The sequence below is a fragment of the Neovison vison genome, chromosome 2 (genome assembly GCF_020171115.1).
Source record: "Neovison vison isolate M4711 chromosome 2, ASM_NN_V1, whole genome shotgun sequence".
In the NCBI taxonomy this organism is placed as follows: domain Eukaryota; kingdom Metazoa; phylum Chordata; class Mammalia; order Carnivora; family Mustelidae; genus Neogale; species Neogale vison.
In genome coordinates, this window is record NC_058092.1 from 33,892,875 (window position 1) to 33,908,568 (window position 15,694).

General features: G+C 54.2%; 2 protein-coding genes and 1 long non-coding RNA gene across 8 annotated transcripts; 2 read left to right on the forward strand and 1 right to left on the reverse strand.

Moving 5' to 3' along the window:
• Positions 1-289: 289 nt before the first annotated feature.
• CDC20 (cell division cycle 20) lies at positions 290-5,169 on the forward strand. Of its 3 annotated transcripts, none has more exons than XM_044238007.1 (11): positions 290-386; positions 532-720; positions 837-985; positions 1,063-1,159; positions 1,296-1,424; positions 1,525-1,721; positions 1,836-1,930; positions 2,076-2,304; positions 2,470-2,595; positions 3,527-3,644; positions 4,801-5,169. In XM_044238007.1, exons 1-11 carry the CDS (start codon positions 302-304, stop codon positions 4,977-4,979), a joined length of 1,593 nt encoding a protein of 530 aa, XP_044093942.1. In that variant the 5' UTR covers positions 290-301; the 3' UTR covers positions 4,980-5,169. The 3 variants fall into 3 exon arrangements, with proteins under 3 accessions (XP_044093942.1, XP_044093943.1, XP_044093944.1); XM_044238008.1 differs by having other exon boundaries at positions 298-386; positions 491-720; XM_044238009.1 differs by having other exon boundaries at positions 347-386; positions 464-720.
• A 28-nt stretch (positions 5,170-5,197) lies between these two features.
• On the reverse strand, positions 5,198-15,662 carry ELOVL1 (ELOVL fatty acid elongase 1). 4 transcript variants are annotated; one of them, XM_044238013.1, is made up of 8 exons: positions 15,616-15,662; positions 7,245-7,304; positions 6,895-7,085; positions 6,689-6,769; positions 6,493-6,549; positions 6,303-6,408; positions 6,079-6,215; positions 5,198-5,917 (listed from the first exon to the last, which is right to left on the reverse strand). In XM_044238013.1, exons 2-8 carry the CDS (start codon positions 7,288-7,290, stop codon positions 5,696-5,698), a joined length of 840 nt encoding a protein of 279 aa, XP_044093948.1. In that variant the 5' UTR covers positions 7,291-7,304; positions 15,616-15,662; the 3' UTR covers positions 5,198-5,695. The 4 variants fall into 4 exon arrangements, with proteins under 4 accessions (XP_044093948.1, XP_044093949.1, XP_044093946.1 ...); XM_044238014.1 differs by lacking the exon at positions 15,616-15,662 and adding an exon at positions 10,293-10,315; XM_044238011.1 differs by lacking the exon at positions 15,616-15,662 and adding an exon at positions 9,776-9,881.
• LOC122899859 lies at positions 10,024-14,587 on the forward strand. The gene is made up of 3 exons (XR_006383156.1): positions 10,024-10,653; positions 13,469-13,692; positions 14,281-14,587. It is a non-coding gene; the product is annotated as an uncharacterized LOC122899859 (long non-coding RNA).
• Positions 15,663-15,694: the final 32 nt, after the last annotated feature.

Genomic DNA, 15,694 nt, shown 5'->3' on the forward strand with positions numbered 1-15,694 from the left:
TGCAGTTTTCTGCGTGAAGGGCTGATGAGGGGAAGCTGAGAAATGAATGGAAGAGGCTGGGGAATGCGGCGGCAGCGCAGGTCCCGCCCCACGGCGCGCCCCGCTCCTCTCCGCCCCGCCCCTCTCGCTTTCGTACACCGGTTCCCCGGGGGACGGGCCCTCACCAGCTCACTCTTCAAATCACGCTCCATGGCTGGATTCTCGTGAGATCTATGACTTGCACCGGAAGACCCGCCTCCTATGCCGTAAAAGGCCAATGGGCGAAAACGACGGTTGCGACGGTTGGGTTTTGAAGGAGCCAATGAGTGCTCGGAGCGGAGAGTTTAAGAAGCGTAAATCGGCACTGCCGAAGCCGGTCCGGGATTGGAACCTGCTGCGGGCTGAAGGTGAGAGGCGGCCGGGGGGCCTGGGTCGGGTGGGGCTGCGGCGGGGATGCCCCTGAACGAGTGGCCAGCCGTCCCAGATCGAGCACGGTCACCTTTTATTCCAGGACTCGGCGGGCACCCACTCCAAGGACCCTTCCCCTTGCAGACGCTCCCATGGCGCAGTTCGTGTTCGAGAGCGACCTGCACTCGCTGCTGCAGCTGGACGCACCTATCCCCAATGCACCCCCCGCGCGCTGGCAGCGCAAAGCTAAGGAAGCCGCGGGGCCGGCCCCCTCACCCATGCGGGCGGCCAACCGATCCCACAGCGCGGGCAGGACCCCAGGCCGAACTCCTGGTCAGTGGGGTGCGGCGGGACATCGGGGAGGGAGAGGGGACGGCTGAGAAGCGGGCTTCGTGCCTCCTCCCGCAGAAGCCTGGTCAGACTCTCTGGCTTCCTTCCTTCAACCCCAGGCAAATCCAGCTCCAAGACTCAGACCACTCCCAGCAAACCTGGCGGTGACCGCTACATCCCCCATCGCAGTGCTTCTCAGATGGAGGTGGCCAGTTTCCTCCTGAGCAAGGAAAACCAGCCTGAAGATAGCCAGACGCCCACCAAGAAGGTATGTGTCCCAGAGGGGCTATAGGCACAAGACCCGCCTGTGTAGGGATCAGGCCTCACCCTCACCCTTTGTGCCAGGAACATCAGAAAGCCTGGGCTTTGAACCTGAACGGTTTTGATGTGGAGGAAGCCAAGATCCTTCGGCTCAGTGGAAAACCACAAAATGCCCCAGAGGGTAAGACCCCAAGTTCTAGAATTGAGGAGTGATGCCTGTCTGCCATTCCCACCTGAGACTGAGGAGAGGGGAGGTGCTTGTATGGGCCTGCCAGGAATCAGTTGTCCCACTGTGTGGACCCACTCGGTTGCCACAGGTTACCAGAACAGACTGAAAGTGCTTTACAGCCAGAAGGCCACGCCTGGCTCCAGCCGGAAGACCTGCCGTTACATTCCTTCCCTGCCAGACCGAATCCTGGACGCCCCTGAAATCCGGAATGACTACTGTAAGTGCAGCCTTCTCTTTGCCCATCGGATGGAGGAAGAGGGCCTGGGGACCAGGCAAACAAGGAAGCTCATGCTCTTCCCTTTCCCTGCTCTGGCAAGACCTGAACCTTGTGGACTGGAGCTCTGGAAATGTACTTGCTGTGGCATTGGACAACAGCGTGTACTTGTGGAGTGCTAGCTCCGGGGACATCTTGCAGCTGCTGCAAATGGAGCAGCCTGGGGACTATATATCTTCTGTGGCCTGGATCAAAGAGGGCAACTACCTGGCAGTGGGCACCAGCAGTGCCGAGGTGCAGGTGAGCCTTGTCCTCTGTGCTGCAGTTCTGCGGCGCCCAGACCCAGGGGGCTTGTCGGGGAGTTGGGTGTTCGTGGCAGGTCACCATCTGGTCCTAGCACCCTTGTCTCTCTAGCTATGGGATGTGCAGCAGCAGAAGCGGCTTCGAAACATGACTAGTCATTCCGCCCGTGTGAGCTCCCTGTGTTGGAACAGCTACATCGTATCCAGGTTTGTGGTTGTCGCTACTCTGTTGCAAAATCCGTCTGTGATTTTTGCCAGCTCTCCCCAGAGGTACATCTCTGAACTGAAGCAACTCGATGCTGCTGGCACTGTTTGGCATTACCGCTGAACCTCATTCCCCTCCCCTCTGCAGTGGCTCACGTTCTGGCCAGATCCACCACCATGATGTTCGGGTGGCAGAACACCATGTGGCCACCCTGAGTGGCCACAGCCAGGAGGTGTGTGGGCTGCGCTGGGCCCCAGATGGACGACATTTGGCCAGCGGCGGCAACGATAACTTGGTCAATGTGTGGCCTAGTGCTCCTGGAGAGGGTGGCTGGGTTCCCCTGCAGACATTCACCCAGCATCAGGGGGCTGTCAAGGTGAGAGTGCGGCTGGGGCTGGGTTGGGGGCTCTGCAGACCCTCCCCCAGAACCTGGGGACCATTAAGGGGAAATGGGATGGTAGGATTGGACGGGATTACCCTGTGACCCCTGTAGCTCCTTGTCTAGTTCTATGGCAGCTGACCCCATCTTTATCCTACCTAGGCTGTAGCTTGGTGTCCCTGGCAGTCCAATGTGCTGGCGACCGGAGGGGGCACCAGTGACCGACACATTCGCATCTGGAATGTCTGCTCTGGGGCTTGTCTGAGTGCTGTGGATGCTCAATCCCAGGTAGTCTTTTACCTGTTACGTTTCAGCCTCTCCCTCTCAGAAATATTCTTACTCTGTCTTGGTTAACTGTCCCCTTGGGCAACTGTCCCCTTCAGTGGCTTTACCAACTCTATACACTGATGAGTTCCAAAACTCTAACTCAGCTCTCGTTCAAGAGGTCCAAACCATACTAATGTTCATTACTTAACCCCATCCTCCTGTCCTGTAGGTGGCAACATGCTAGTATGTCCTAAATTGAATTTGTTGCTTCTTGTCTCCCTGAAATGTATTCCTCTTCCTCTTACATTGTTTGAGAGTGATAGAACTTATTCAGAAATCTGCACAACTTCCTAAAATCTTTAGGATTTTCCTCTTCCCCCAGTCCCCAAAACACATCATTTTTCCTTCAGTATTATTCGTGTGTCCCCCCCTCCCCTCATGGAGGCCCATTTTACTGGTCTCTCAGCAGTCTTCACTTATCCCCTCCAATCTGTCCTCTGCACTGGGTCTGGGAGGTCTGTTCCTGTCCTAAAACCCTGCGGTAGCTCCCTATCACCTACAGCCCTTAATCCACATTAGGTAGAATGACATTGGAGGCCCTTGCTGGTGAGTCTCCTTGCATCTGTTCCAGCTTTCTCTCCTTCCACCTTCATCTCCCCTATGCAGTCTTCATTCTATTCTAAACTTGGGCTCTGGAGCCAGAGTTCAAATTCTGGCGCTGTCACCTACTTAAACTTGCATGTGGTCTTAGGCAACTTGCTGAACTTTCTTCTGCTTGATTCCTTATCTCTTAAAATGGATAATAATTCTAACTCTCAAAGTTTTTATAAGAACTGTGGTGATTCAAGTCTGAGTCTGGCACCTGGCAGGGTGCCTAACATTCAAATGGACTTAGTTCTCATTTGAGTAGTGCTGGCTCTATGTTGTGCCCACACCCCAACCCCCTCCACAGGTGTGCTCTATCCTTTGGTCTCCCCACTACAAGGAGCTCATCTCAGGCCATGGCTTTGCCCAGAACCAGTTGGTTATTTGGAAGTACCCAACCATGGCCAAGGTTGCTGAACTTAAAGGTAGGTGCTTACCAGGTATTTACCCCAAAGATACAAAGGTAGCAATCTGAAGGGGTACCCGCACCTCAGTGTTCATAGCAGCAATGTTCGCAATAGCCAAACTCTGGAAAGTGCCCAGATGTCCATCAACAGATGAATGGATAAAAAAGATGTGGTATACATATACAATGGAATACTATGCAGCCATCAAAAAAAGAAACCTTGCCATTGCAGTGACGTGGATGGAACTAGAGGTATCATGCTAAGCAAAATAAGTCAAAGATAATTATATGATCTTGTGGAATTTAAGAAACAAAACAAGATCATAGTGGAAGAGAGGAAAAATAAAACAAGACAAAAGCAAAGAGGGAGACAAACCATGAGAGACTCGTTCTTAATCATAGGAAACAAACTAAGGGTTGCTGGAGGGAAGGGAGGTGGGGGGATGGGGCAACTAGGTGACGGGTATTAAGGAGGGTATGTGATGTAATGAGCACTGGGTGTTATACACATCTGATGCATCACTGAATTCTACCTCTGAAACCAGTGGGGGGCGGTGGGAGGAAAACCCATGAGGGGAACAGGTTTGGAGTGAATGGTGGGGAGTTTCCTTTTGAACATGTTAAATTTGAGTTGCTCTGAGATACTAAGTTGAGGTGTCAATCAAGCAGTCTTATATAAGACTGATGAGTCACTGACCTCTACCTCTGAAACTAATAATAGATTATATATTAATTTAAATTTTAAAAAATGGTTCAGCATAAAAAAAAATAAAGGTAGGTGCTAAGTGACCAAAGCCAGACACAGAAGGCCACACACTGTATATGAATGTTTACATGAAGTGTCCAAAAGAGGCAAATGCAAAGAAATAAAACAGATTGATGGTTGCCAGGGGCGGGGGGGAGAAGGTGACGAGGAGAGGAGAGACTTTATGGGGCGATGAAAATGCTCTGGAATTACTGTTGTTCACAACATTTGTCGTTTGCAACAATTCACAACTTTGTGAATATACTAAAAACCAACGAACTGTATACTTTGAAAGGGTGCACTCTATGGTGTGGGAGTTATTTTCTCGGGGGTATTAAATAAAAAAGGTAGGTGGTTCTCAGCACTGGTGGCTGGGGGCTCTGTCTGCATTCACATGCTCCGCTCTCACGTCTCCCTCCTCACGCCTCAGGTCACACGGCCCGGGTCCTAAGTCTGACCATGAGCCCAGACGGGGCCACTGTGGCCTCAGCAGCAGCAGATGAGACCCTGCGGCTGTGGCGCTGCTTTGAGCTGGACCCTGCGCGGCGGCGGGAGCGGGAGAAGGCCAGCGCAGCCAAGAGCAGCCTCATCCACCAGGGAATCCGTTGAGGACCAACTCATCACCTCAGTTTTGGGTTTTGTTTTGGTTTTTTTATTTTTCTAATAAAGTCACGTCTCCCTCTCTTCTCTTTGCATCACCTCTGTCCCAGCAGCCTTCCCAGAGGCTCCTCTCCACCATGGTCCTCTGAGAGCCAGAACCATCCCTCCTGTTGGCAGACAGGGCTGGCACACCTCTTCCATTCCCACATGTACACACACAGCCTCGGTGGTTTCCTCTGTCACTTTTAATGAAGACCTAAGCGAGTGAGCCCAATCCCCCCAGCCACCCTGACCTTTGGCCAAGAAGCTTCTGCTTCAGTGTGGGGGAGAGAAGGAGGGATCATGGGTGCACAGTGACAGATTATTGCTGACCTCTTCAGTGTGAGGAAAAAGGCCACAAGACCCTAGTGGGGGCCAGTCCTGAGTGCTCCTCTCCCAAGTTTAAGGCAGGGAGGGGGAAATGTGTCCAGCCCTTTTGGCCCCCCAGCTCTGGAGTAGCAGAGGGCAATGAGGCCATGTCCTTGGTGCTGGCCGGGAGAAGTGGGTGAGGAACGGAAGCCATGGTCCCTGTGTACCAGCTGTGGGGAGGGGAGGGCCTGTCCCCTGCTCAGTCCTGACCACGTAAGCCCTGGTCACAGGTCACTGGTGTAGGTGGGGAGAAGTCAGATGCTGCCCAAGGCGCAGTCCTGAGGCACTTAGGTGGGCACCTAGCTAGGCCACACTTCTCAGTTGGCCTTAACTTTGGTGGTACCTGGAGCTCCATTCTGCTGAAGCACACGGGGCAGCCGCTTGCCTTTGGTGTAGGAGTGATACCAGAAATTGGAGAAGAGCACGAAGAAGATGGTGCCATACATCCAGATGAGGTGGATGATGATGGGGTACTGGTAGTTGCAGCTGGGCATGAAGTAGTACTGGGAGATGTGCAGTGAGACCAGGACGAACTGGATCTGGAACGGAGACGGGCAAGGGTGAGAGGGAACAGCAAGAGGTGGTGTAGACCGACTGGATGTTGAACGCAGAGGCATGCGGTCAGAGGTGAGGCCAGCTGGATAAAGGGAGGATCCAGGCCAGGGAGGTGGGGGGTATGGCTATGGGCCAGGCCCCTCACCAGCTGGATGGCTGTCATATGCTTTTTCCACCACAGGTAGGGCTGAGCCACAGGGCCGAGGGCAGACAACCCATAGTACAGGTACATGATGACATGCACAGAGGAGTTGATCATAGCGTGGAAAGAGCCCATTCCTCCTGTCGGTACAATGAATAGGGTCAGGAGAGTTGAGCTGCTGGTCCTTAATGCCTATCCCTCTTCCCCCAGTGGCCTTTACCACTCACCCGGGGCAACTTGTACCCCCCACCACCAGCTCCAGGGAAGCACTGAGTGGTGGAAGACATGTAGGAAGGTCACCTGTCCATCTTTTTTCCGGAGAATGAAGATCACCTGAGAAGAGTGGGGAAATGGGTTTCTGAGCCAGGGCCTCTCCTTTCTCCCCCCAGGGTCCCCATATCTCCTATAACCACTCACCGTGTCCATCAGCTCAATGAACTTGGAGAAGAGGAAGAGCCAGGCCACTCGAACCATCTGCAAGAAGTCAGGCAGACTTAGGACACCCATGCTATTCCAGAAAATTCCCTGAACTGACCCATGAGACAAGGGCACGGCCAAACTGCTATCCCCAGAGTGCTTCTATGCTATCTCCCCACCCTTGACCCCCCCTTACCCTTAGTGCCTCCGGGCTGTTGGAATAGTCCACAGGATCGCACCGCCAGGTGTAGGTACTCAACCAGCCAGACATCAAGAACTAGGGAGGGGAGTGGATTAGGCCACCAGAGATCCATCCACCCAGCCCAACCCCTCCTGCTATCTAGCTGAAGAAACGGATCTGAGCCTGGCAGGAATTAAAACCTAGGCACCCCAGAGGCCTACCTCATAGACAATGTAGAGGGAAAGAGCCACCAGTGAGAAGTTATAGACAATCATGAAGCCCCGAAGCTGGAAGGGCTTCCGATTGGCCATGATGCGAGGCCCAAGTGAAAGAACGAAGTACACGTAGGTCAGGAGGATAGAGGTCATTAGCAGGGGGGACCCCATCAGAGGGTAGCCCTGGATCCGAGGATCTGTGGATAAGGGTCAAGGAGTCACAACGAGTCACAGGGTCCAAAGGGTCCCCACCAGGTGTACAGGCATGGGGTCAGGTCACAGAGAGTCAAGGGGTTCGTAGGGACTCTCCAGCAGGAGACAGGGATCCTGGAGCAGGAGGGAGGACAGCGTCTTACCTGCATTCTTCATTATCTCCTGGTACAAGTTCACAACCGCCTCCATCCTGGCTAAGGATTCTGGGGAGGTATGGGGGGTGTGGGTCAGGGCCGACTGTGCCCCCATCCTACCCCTGACCCACAGACAGCTCACAGACCAGGTGGGACAGCTCCCGACACCTCTTTGCAGAAAGGACAGAAGAGTGAGAGGAAGGAGCTGCGGGGGACTGGGGGTAGGAGACATAGCGCTTTCACACCGCTTCCCGCACACCCTGCCTGCCTGCTGGGAAGGGCTGTTCTGCCTTCCTCTCCGCACCTCGGTCGCCTCCCTCACTCCCTGCTCCACCGCCGAGATTCTTACCACCGGGCCTCACCTTCCCTCTTCCTCCACAAGAGGACTCTCCATTTCTGGTCTCTTTCTGGAGAATCTTACCTCTCCACTCCAGAATGACCGCCTCTCCTTCCCTTGCCAGTCTCCCACCTCTCCAGCCTCGAGAGGGTCCTCCCCCCCACAAGGGATCCTCCCGTTCAACGGCTCCTCTCCCGAGGGGGTATTCCCCCCATTCCTGCCCCTTCCTCCTCTCCCCTGCCCTCCCGGGCTCTCACCCCAGCGACTCTCTCCGCTCCCCGCTGCCCTCTTCTCTGGCACTCCCCTCCAGCCCTTCCTCTCCGGAGCCCGGCTCTTTGAGACTCCTGCCCCGGCGGCTCCACCTGTCTAACTAGCTCTGGGAGCGCCCCGCCCTCCACCCGCCCCCGCTACACTACGCATGGGGTGGAGGGTGGGTCCAGGCCACAGGTCAGGGCCTGGAGGAGCAGGACCCACCAGGATTGAGAAAGCCAAGAGTAAAGCATGGGACTCACCATCCACCCACCCTGGATGGCCAGATGAGTGAAGGATCTAGCTTTGTTTTGAGCCAGAAACCTCACAGGGCTCTAGCCAAGCCCTAGCCTTGGCCCCAAGAGGACTGCTGAAAACCTACACCCAGCATCCTCTCCTAAACTAGCCATAAATTCTGTCTGTCCTGCTTCAGAATGGGTACGAGCACCCTTCTCTCCCTGGGAGGGGCAGGAGGCCAGTGGCATGTGAGGAGGTGGGGGAGTGGGGGAGGTCTCAGGAATCTTCCCCTCCCTTAGGGAGGGTCCTAATGAGCTAGGCCCTCTCCCCCTCAGAATCTGAAGGAATGTCGGGGGAGGGCACCCTGGGACACAAAAGCCTCGGGCCAGACCCAGGAGAGCCTGGGATGCCAAGGCTGTCCCAGAGGGGCAAGGCATTCCCCAGCCAGCGAGGGAAGCAGATGCCCACCAGCTTCCCTCTTTCCAGAGAACAAGCCATGCACAGGCACTAAGCAAAGAATGGCCACCTTCTGACACATCCAGCGAGGCCATCCACGTGCACCTCACACACTGAACTGGGCACACATCCCACAGGAGCTCCTGCAGCCTCCATGGGGACCCACAACTGCCCCCACCATGGTCAGGCCCCAAGTCCTTCTTCTCGCGCAGCTCTCCCCAGCACCAACGACAGGCTGACCCAGGGCTGACACACCTATGTACACGCAAGGCCCACACACCTCCTACTGGCATTAGCCGCCCACCTCTGACACACCACCCAAACAGCCTCCACGGACTTTGACATGCAGAGCTTCTGATACTCAGACCCACTCCTAACTTCATTCATACTCGCAACACACCCAAACCACTCACCCCACCACCTTCTCTGGTCCTGCTAGTATTACCATGTGCAAATACTCACGCTCGCACCCCCGGGGCCCACACGCAGCTTTACTCACAGGTACGTTGAGTCACAGATAAATGTGGTCACAGACATAAACTCAGACACCCCACTTAGAGATGAATAAACATAAAATCCCCCTCACCACACTCAGACACACCTGCCTTCGGTCATGCACACAGATCACTTTCACGGACCACAACGACCATTCATTCATTCACAGGCAGACCTTGCTGGCTGCCTCTTCTGTGGCGCGGCCCACCTGACGGAGGCCTGCGCTCACACACACAGTTCCTCCCTGACCCAGGGGAGCCTGCCAGCTGGTTATCTCTCCCGCTCTCTCTCCACCACCACCTCGAGTTCACCCCCTCACAAACACTCATGCGCCCTGGAGGTCAGGAGTGGCTCCAGGCTCTGGAAAGGACCTCTCCCCTGGCTTGAGGAGCGCTGGGTGTGTCCCTGGTAGGGGAACTCAGGCTAGTGCTTCCTTCCTTTAAGATGGATGGAAGGGAAAGGGAGACAGGCAAAGAAGGGGGAGGGGAAGGGAGGAGAGAAGAACTGGGAGCCAAGGAGAGGGAGGGGAAGAGGCGGAGAGGGACTAGAGCAGGAGGTGGTGGAAGATGGCCTAGGTTTAAACAAATGGGGGCCGGGATCGGAGGGAGGCTACCGGCCAGGCCCGGCCCCAGAGAGCTAGGACCTCCCACCCACGGTCCCCGGGAACAGCCTCGCCCACAGGCTGGGCAGGGCAGGGCAGGGCAGGGCTAAGCGGGCAGGGTGCCCGGGCACGTGGACAGCCCGCCCGTGGAAGGTCCAGACTCACCAGTGGGGGGCCAGGCGGGCAGCAGTGAAGGGTTCGGAGGGAGCAGGGCCAGAGAGAAGTCCCCAGGGCCAGCCTGCCTGCCACTTCCTCATCTGCTGGGCCGACTTTCTGTCACCAGAGGGGGACGGGGCGGGCCGGGCGGGGGGCGCCTGCTGATTGGCCCCGACTCCGCTCGGCCCGAGGGGCGGGCGCAGGGGCGGGCCGCCAGATTCCGGGGCAGGAAGCAAGCCCAGCCCGGGCTCCCCACCCCTTCCCTCTGCTTCGCGCTGCCCGCCTCCAGCGGCTCTCCCTGGGCCGACCCGGGCCCACCAGAGTTGCACCTGGCTGCCTCCTGACACTCGGTTTCATTCTGGGACCTCCGGTGACGGTCCACCAACGCGACCGACACATCTTCAGCTTGTGGCAGGCCCACCCTGGGGACCCGGCGGAAAGTTCCAGCCTTTTCCTACCGTGCTTTCTCCCCAGGGGTTGGTGGGAGGGTTGGGCGGGAGGTAGCATGTGTGTGCGAGGGTCTGACCTGGAGTGGCAGAGAGGTCTCAGCTGGAGGGAGCAGCTGGGCAAGGAAGGCTTCTCCACCGGCCCATAAACTTGGCTGAGCCCTAGCATTAGGAACTAAGAGGACTTTGCAGTGGGAGAATACAGTGGCCCGGGGCAGGAACAGTGAATCATTGGCTAAACTGGCCTTGAAGGTACTGAAAGGAAATAAAGGGAAGGGAGGCCAACTGTGGCCGAATGTAGTAGGGCTTGAAGGCCAACCCGACCAGTTTGGTTTTATTCTGGAAGCAGAGAAGACAGAAACAGTGAAGATTCGTGAGGAGCCTGCCATCAGGCTTGTATGATCAAATACCGATTGAATGCCTACCATGTGCAAGACTGTGGTAAGTGCTAGGGACACACGGGTGAAGGGGGCAGGTGCTGCTCTTGCAGCACAGGGTTTAGGGCTGGCTGAGTCATGTCACTCTGGTGGCCGGGGCCATGGACTGATTGAGGCCGACCAGGTGAGAGCTAACAGGCTGACCTAAGCTTTGGAAACTGATGGGATGGGCATGGCAGACACTGGAGATGTCCCCGAGACAGGGGGATTGACTCTGTGCGGAGCTGTCCATCTGGCTTCTTGCACTCCCCGTCTAGCTCCACAGTGTACACACCCACTCCACTCAACAGGGTAAGGACTAAGTTGGAACAGAATGAACTCTGCAGCTCCAGCAGCTCCCGATTGGTTCTTGGCATCAAGTGGCCGGATGCCTTCTTGTCAGATCGGTGTAAATGTGGACAGAAGGAGAATTCAGAAGAGAGGGTGGTCTGGGAGAAACAATATGCTGGTAAATGGTGGGATGTAGCTATGCAGGAGTTCAGTCTTCAAGGTAAGAGGTCAGAGCCACACTAGAGCCATGATCCAGCCCGAGAGCAGCTACCCTTGAAAGGAAACTGCGGGAGAATTCAAAAGCCTCAAATTTCTTCGAGTTAGAACACTAAGGCCTCCCTGAGCTGGCCCCTGGCCTCACATTCTACCTGTGTTACTCTCCTGTGCTACACTTTACCTGTTCCCCAAGGATGTCCACATCTTGCACACACTCCCACCCTTCCAAGCCTTAGTCCCTTGGCTCGATACAGGGTCCACACAGCTCCCCACCCCAGCTCTGGTGATCCTACAGGAATGCAATTATCTGCCACCTCCTCCTCTCTAAGTTCCTCTCAGCCAGAGGCATGTGTTAGTTGTCTCCATATCTCTTGTACCTGGCCCACTGGCTGGCTCATCTGATTCTTCGTGATGTTTGTGGAGTGAATATGAGAATAAATGAGACTGTGAGAAAGCCCAGAGAGATTATGGGACCCAGAGTCAGGCGGGGAGGACGCTGAGAATTCAGGCTTTCTGATTCCCTGGGGGTGGCAGTCTCCCTTGAGTCAATAAATATTTGTTGAAAGCCTAATGTGTCCCAGGTATAATCTGGTGGCTTTGGGGTCAGCCCTGACTCCATAGGCCTGAGTTTAAGTCTTCCAGCGTGTACCTGTGTGTCCTTCTGCAAGTTGCCAAACCTTTATAAGATGGGAACAGCAGAGCCTCCCTCATCGTCGGGCAGAGCGAAGGAGCTGGCCCCCGTGCGATGCTGTAACATTTCAGACAGGACAGGAACCAACCAATATGTCAAGAACATACCACTACCGACAACCAGTAGGTCAGTCTTGCGTGTGGACTCGTGAGGACTGGTTCGGCAGATACTTCCTAAGCGCCTGCTGTGTGCACACACTGCTCTTAGATCTCTACTGAGCAGTTCTGGATTCAGTATCCAGCTAGAGACAAATGAGAGACGAACCAAGCAGATGACCAGAGAGGATATACAGTGCCAGAGGTCAAGTGTTGTCAAGGCAAGGAACTTCAGCTACCCATTTATTGGGCCCCAGTGGTCAGTGAGCAGAGCAAGCCCCCAGCCCACGTTGACCACATGAATGAACAGGCACCAAGACTCACTTCGCTCAGTTCCTGTCCCAATCCTGGGAGAACTCATCTCTGATAGAGATCACCTGGCCCCACGTCCTACCAAATGGCATCTCTATAGCCCTGGGTTTTCCTGCAAAGTACTTGCCATCTAGAGGAGGAAACAGATATCGAGGAGACCAATAGTAGTTAGCATGTGGCAAGTGTTCCCACAGAGATAAACACAGAGGCTTATGGAAGTACCGAGGAGGGTCACGCTGCCCCAGGGTGGGGGTGAATTCTTGAAGACTTCACAAAAGGACACCACACTGAATGCTGAAGGGCACTTTTTAGAAAGCAGCGAAATGCATTCCAGGCAGAGGGAAGGATGTGTGTGAAGGCACAGAAGCAAGAGATGTGGCAGGCTGGGGGAACTCTAGGGAGTTCGGTGTGGCTCCAGCTCAGAGGACAGAGAGGTCAGGGTAGGAAACATGGGCAGGAACCAGTTTCTACAGAGCCCTGAATGCCACGGTGAGAAGTGTGCATTTTGTTCTGTTTATGGTTTTCAGCCCTGGCTACACACGATCACCTAGGCAGCTTTTAAAATATCAGTGTCTGGCTTTCGCCTTCAGACTGATTCTAATGGCTGTTTTTTTTTTTTTTTTAAAGATTTTATTTATTTATTTGACAGAGAGAAATCACAAGTAGATGGAGAGGCAGGCAGAGAGAGAGAGAGGGAACCAGGCTCCCCGCTGAGCAGAGAGCCCGACGCGGGACTCGATCCCAGGACCCTGAGATCATGACCCGAGCCGAAGGCAGCGGCCTAACCCACTGAGCCACCCAGGCGCCCTCTAATGGCTGTTTTTAACGGGAAGAGGTCCAATCATGTTTATGTGCAGTGTAGGAGACCATGGGAGCCAGCATGCACATGGAGGGATTAGCCTTTGGCTAAGGAGAGCACCTCACGGACTGACATGTATGGAAAAGAAGAGTCAGTTTGTCAGGGGACTGGGGGAGAAGGAGGTCGTTTGGGGCCTGCAGAGAAGCTGGGTGGAAGGGGCAGGCTGATAAAATGGGGAAACCGAAGGGGTCCAGGAACTCACAGGCTTGATAAGGATGAAAGCCAGGTGCTGGGGAGGGGGGGTGCAGGGGAAGACGTTGCCAACCCAATGACTAAAATTCCCCCTCCTTCATGGAAGCTTCCTAACTGGAAGTGAGGTGACTCCCCTTAGGGGTCCCACCCTGTCTGACTCACTGCTCACTCACTGCTCTCTCAGGGGCCCTTCTCCATCCTCATTCCCCAGAAGATAAGCCACTGATGTACTTTGAGCAAGGGTTCAGTCTGAAAACCACCATCCATGTGAACGCAAACAACTCCGTTCCCGTGATTATCTGAGGCTTTATACGTTTCAGCAGAAAAATTAAAAGGAACTGGGATCAAAGAAGCAGGAATGGCAATGAGGAATATCGGATAAAGGCATGCCTGTGTGTGTATGAGCAGGTAGGTGATGCGTGAAGGGGACACAGCATGGGAGCCGCAGGGAGTCAGCTAAAAGGGACAGGAACTGAGGGTCTAGGCTAACGGCCCCCAGGAGCGGCAGAGAGAGATGGAAGCAGTCTCCTGGGGGCTGCATCAGGCTCCTCCCTTCCCCATCCTGTAAAGGACAAAAGGCACTTTCTACACAGTTCCCATGCAGAGGAGTTGGGGGCTGACTCTGTGAGGACAGGGGAGTGAAGAGAGGGTGAAGGGGTTGTCAGTTAATCATTCTGCATATCCCTGGGTCTTGGCCAGCTAGCTAGTGTCCTCTGCCTAAGGCTGAGCCCTCTGCTGAAGGAACCGGAGCTGGAAAGACATCCAGCTGGCAGAAGGGAGAGACCATGTGCGAACACTCATCACATCTGGCCGTGGGTAACATGCAGTGTTCACTAAATGGAACTAAAGAAACTTAGGTGGGGGGAAGAGGGTTGTGACAGATCTGGAATTGCGTTGAGAAGAGCCAAAAGGGGAAAGAGAAAGCGTAGCTTATTAGTCAATACTTTGTCTGGCAAGAGTGGGGCCCTAAGAGCTTCTTTCCCTATGTTCTTACAGTCCAGTCCTATAACTACTATTACTGCACTTCATGGATGGGAAGAACTGAATGAGAAAGGGTGATGGATTTTTCTCAAGGTCACATGGCAAGCAAGGCAGAAGCAATGCAGGTGTTCCAGGCTGAAGAAAAACTGTGCATAAAGGGATGGAAGGAGGAAAGCACAGCACACGTGATTCTGCTACACGTGATTCTGCTTGGCCAAACCATCCGCTGAATAAGAGACCTTTATATGTAAGAAGGTGAAAAAGTTGGTTGGTCCCAAATTATTAAGTGGTTTGAATAAAAGAATAAGGAGTTTTGTTTGTATCGGGGCATCCCAAAGAAATTTTTAAGAAAGGGATTTGTGTGATCCCCATTGTTCTTCAGAAAGGCAAACATGGGGACAATATGTCACCAGGAGGAAAGGAGAGGGAGGGGAGCCAGGTGGGAGACCAGCCACAATGCACAGGTGTGATGCGCAGGTGTACACACACACACACACACACAGCTGTGACACACGGAAGGCCTGAGAGCATGGAGCAGAGAGAGGACACAGAACTGACAGGAAGGTGGTTGTGCTGGGTAACTCAGGTGGAGCAGAGTGGAAGAAATGCAAGCACTGGGGGACATCTGCAGTGTGCAGTATGATGCCACATGCCACAGGCAATCCTGAACACAGTTCTGTAAGTTTGGAAGAAGAGACAGGGCTCGAGGGAAAAAAAAAACCCGAGGATTCCCGGAAATCACATAATGTGGACCATGAGAGCTCACTTTCCCAGCTCCTTGCTTTCATTTCCTTTAAGGAATTCCTGCCCCCACTCCACTGGCCTGTTTCCCCCAATCCGAGCTCCTAGGAGGCTAGAATCCAAGCCAGAACAATCAGAGTTCCTGCACGAGGTGAGTCCTACTGCTGCAAAGTACAGAAATACAGAAACAGAGCACCTTGGACCCCCCAGCCCCTGAGCCCACCTGCAGCCAGTGACCCTTCAGCCCCCCACCCGAGTAATCTAAATACAATTGGGTCCCCCTTTCTTTGTTTTTGGCTAGGCTAGTTTGATTGCAATGTGCTACAATCAAAGCAGTCTAATATATCAGGATGCAATAAAAAATGAAATTGCTCAGGAGAGAATAGGGGAAAAGAACAGTAGTTAGCATCTGAGTGCTGACTATACTTCCAGGGCTTTTTATGCCCTTCTGAGAAGTTTGGACTTTATCCTGTAGAAAATTAATGAGCTACTTAAAAGGTTTCACTTTAATTTTAAATATGTTCAGTTGAAGGTACCCTTCTGTCGTCTGGGCTATAATGCCATTTCACAAAGAGAGAAACTGAGGTTCTTGGAAGGGAGGTAACTCACCTCAGGCCACACAGTTGATGTGTCCAGATCAGGTATAACTGAAGAAGGTCGGGTGTAAAAGACCCGACAGGAGTAGGTG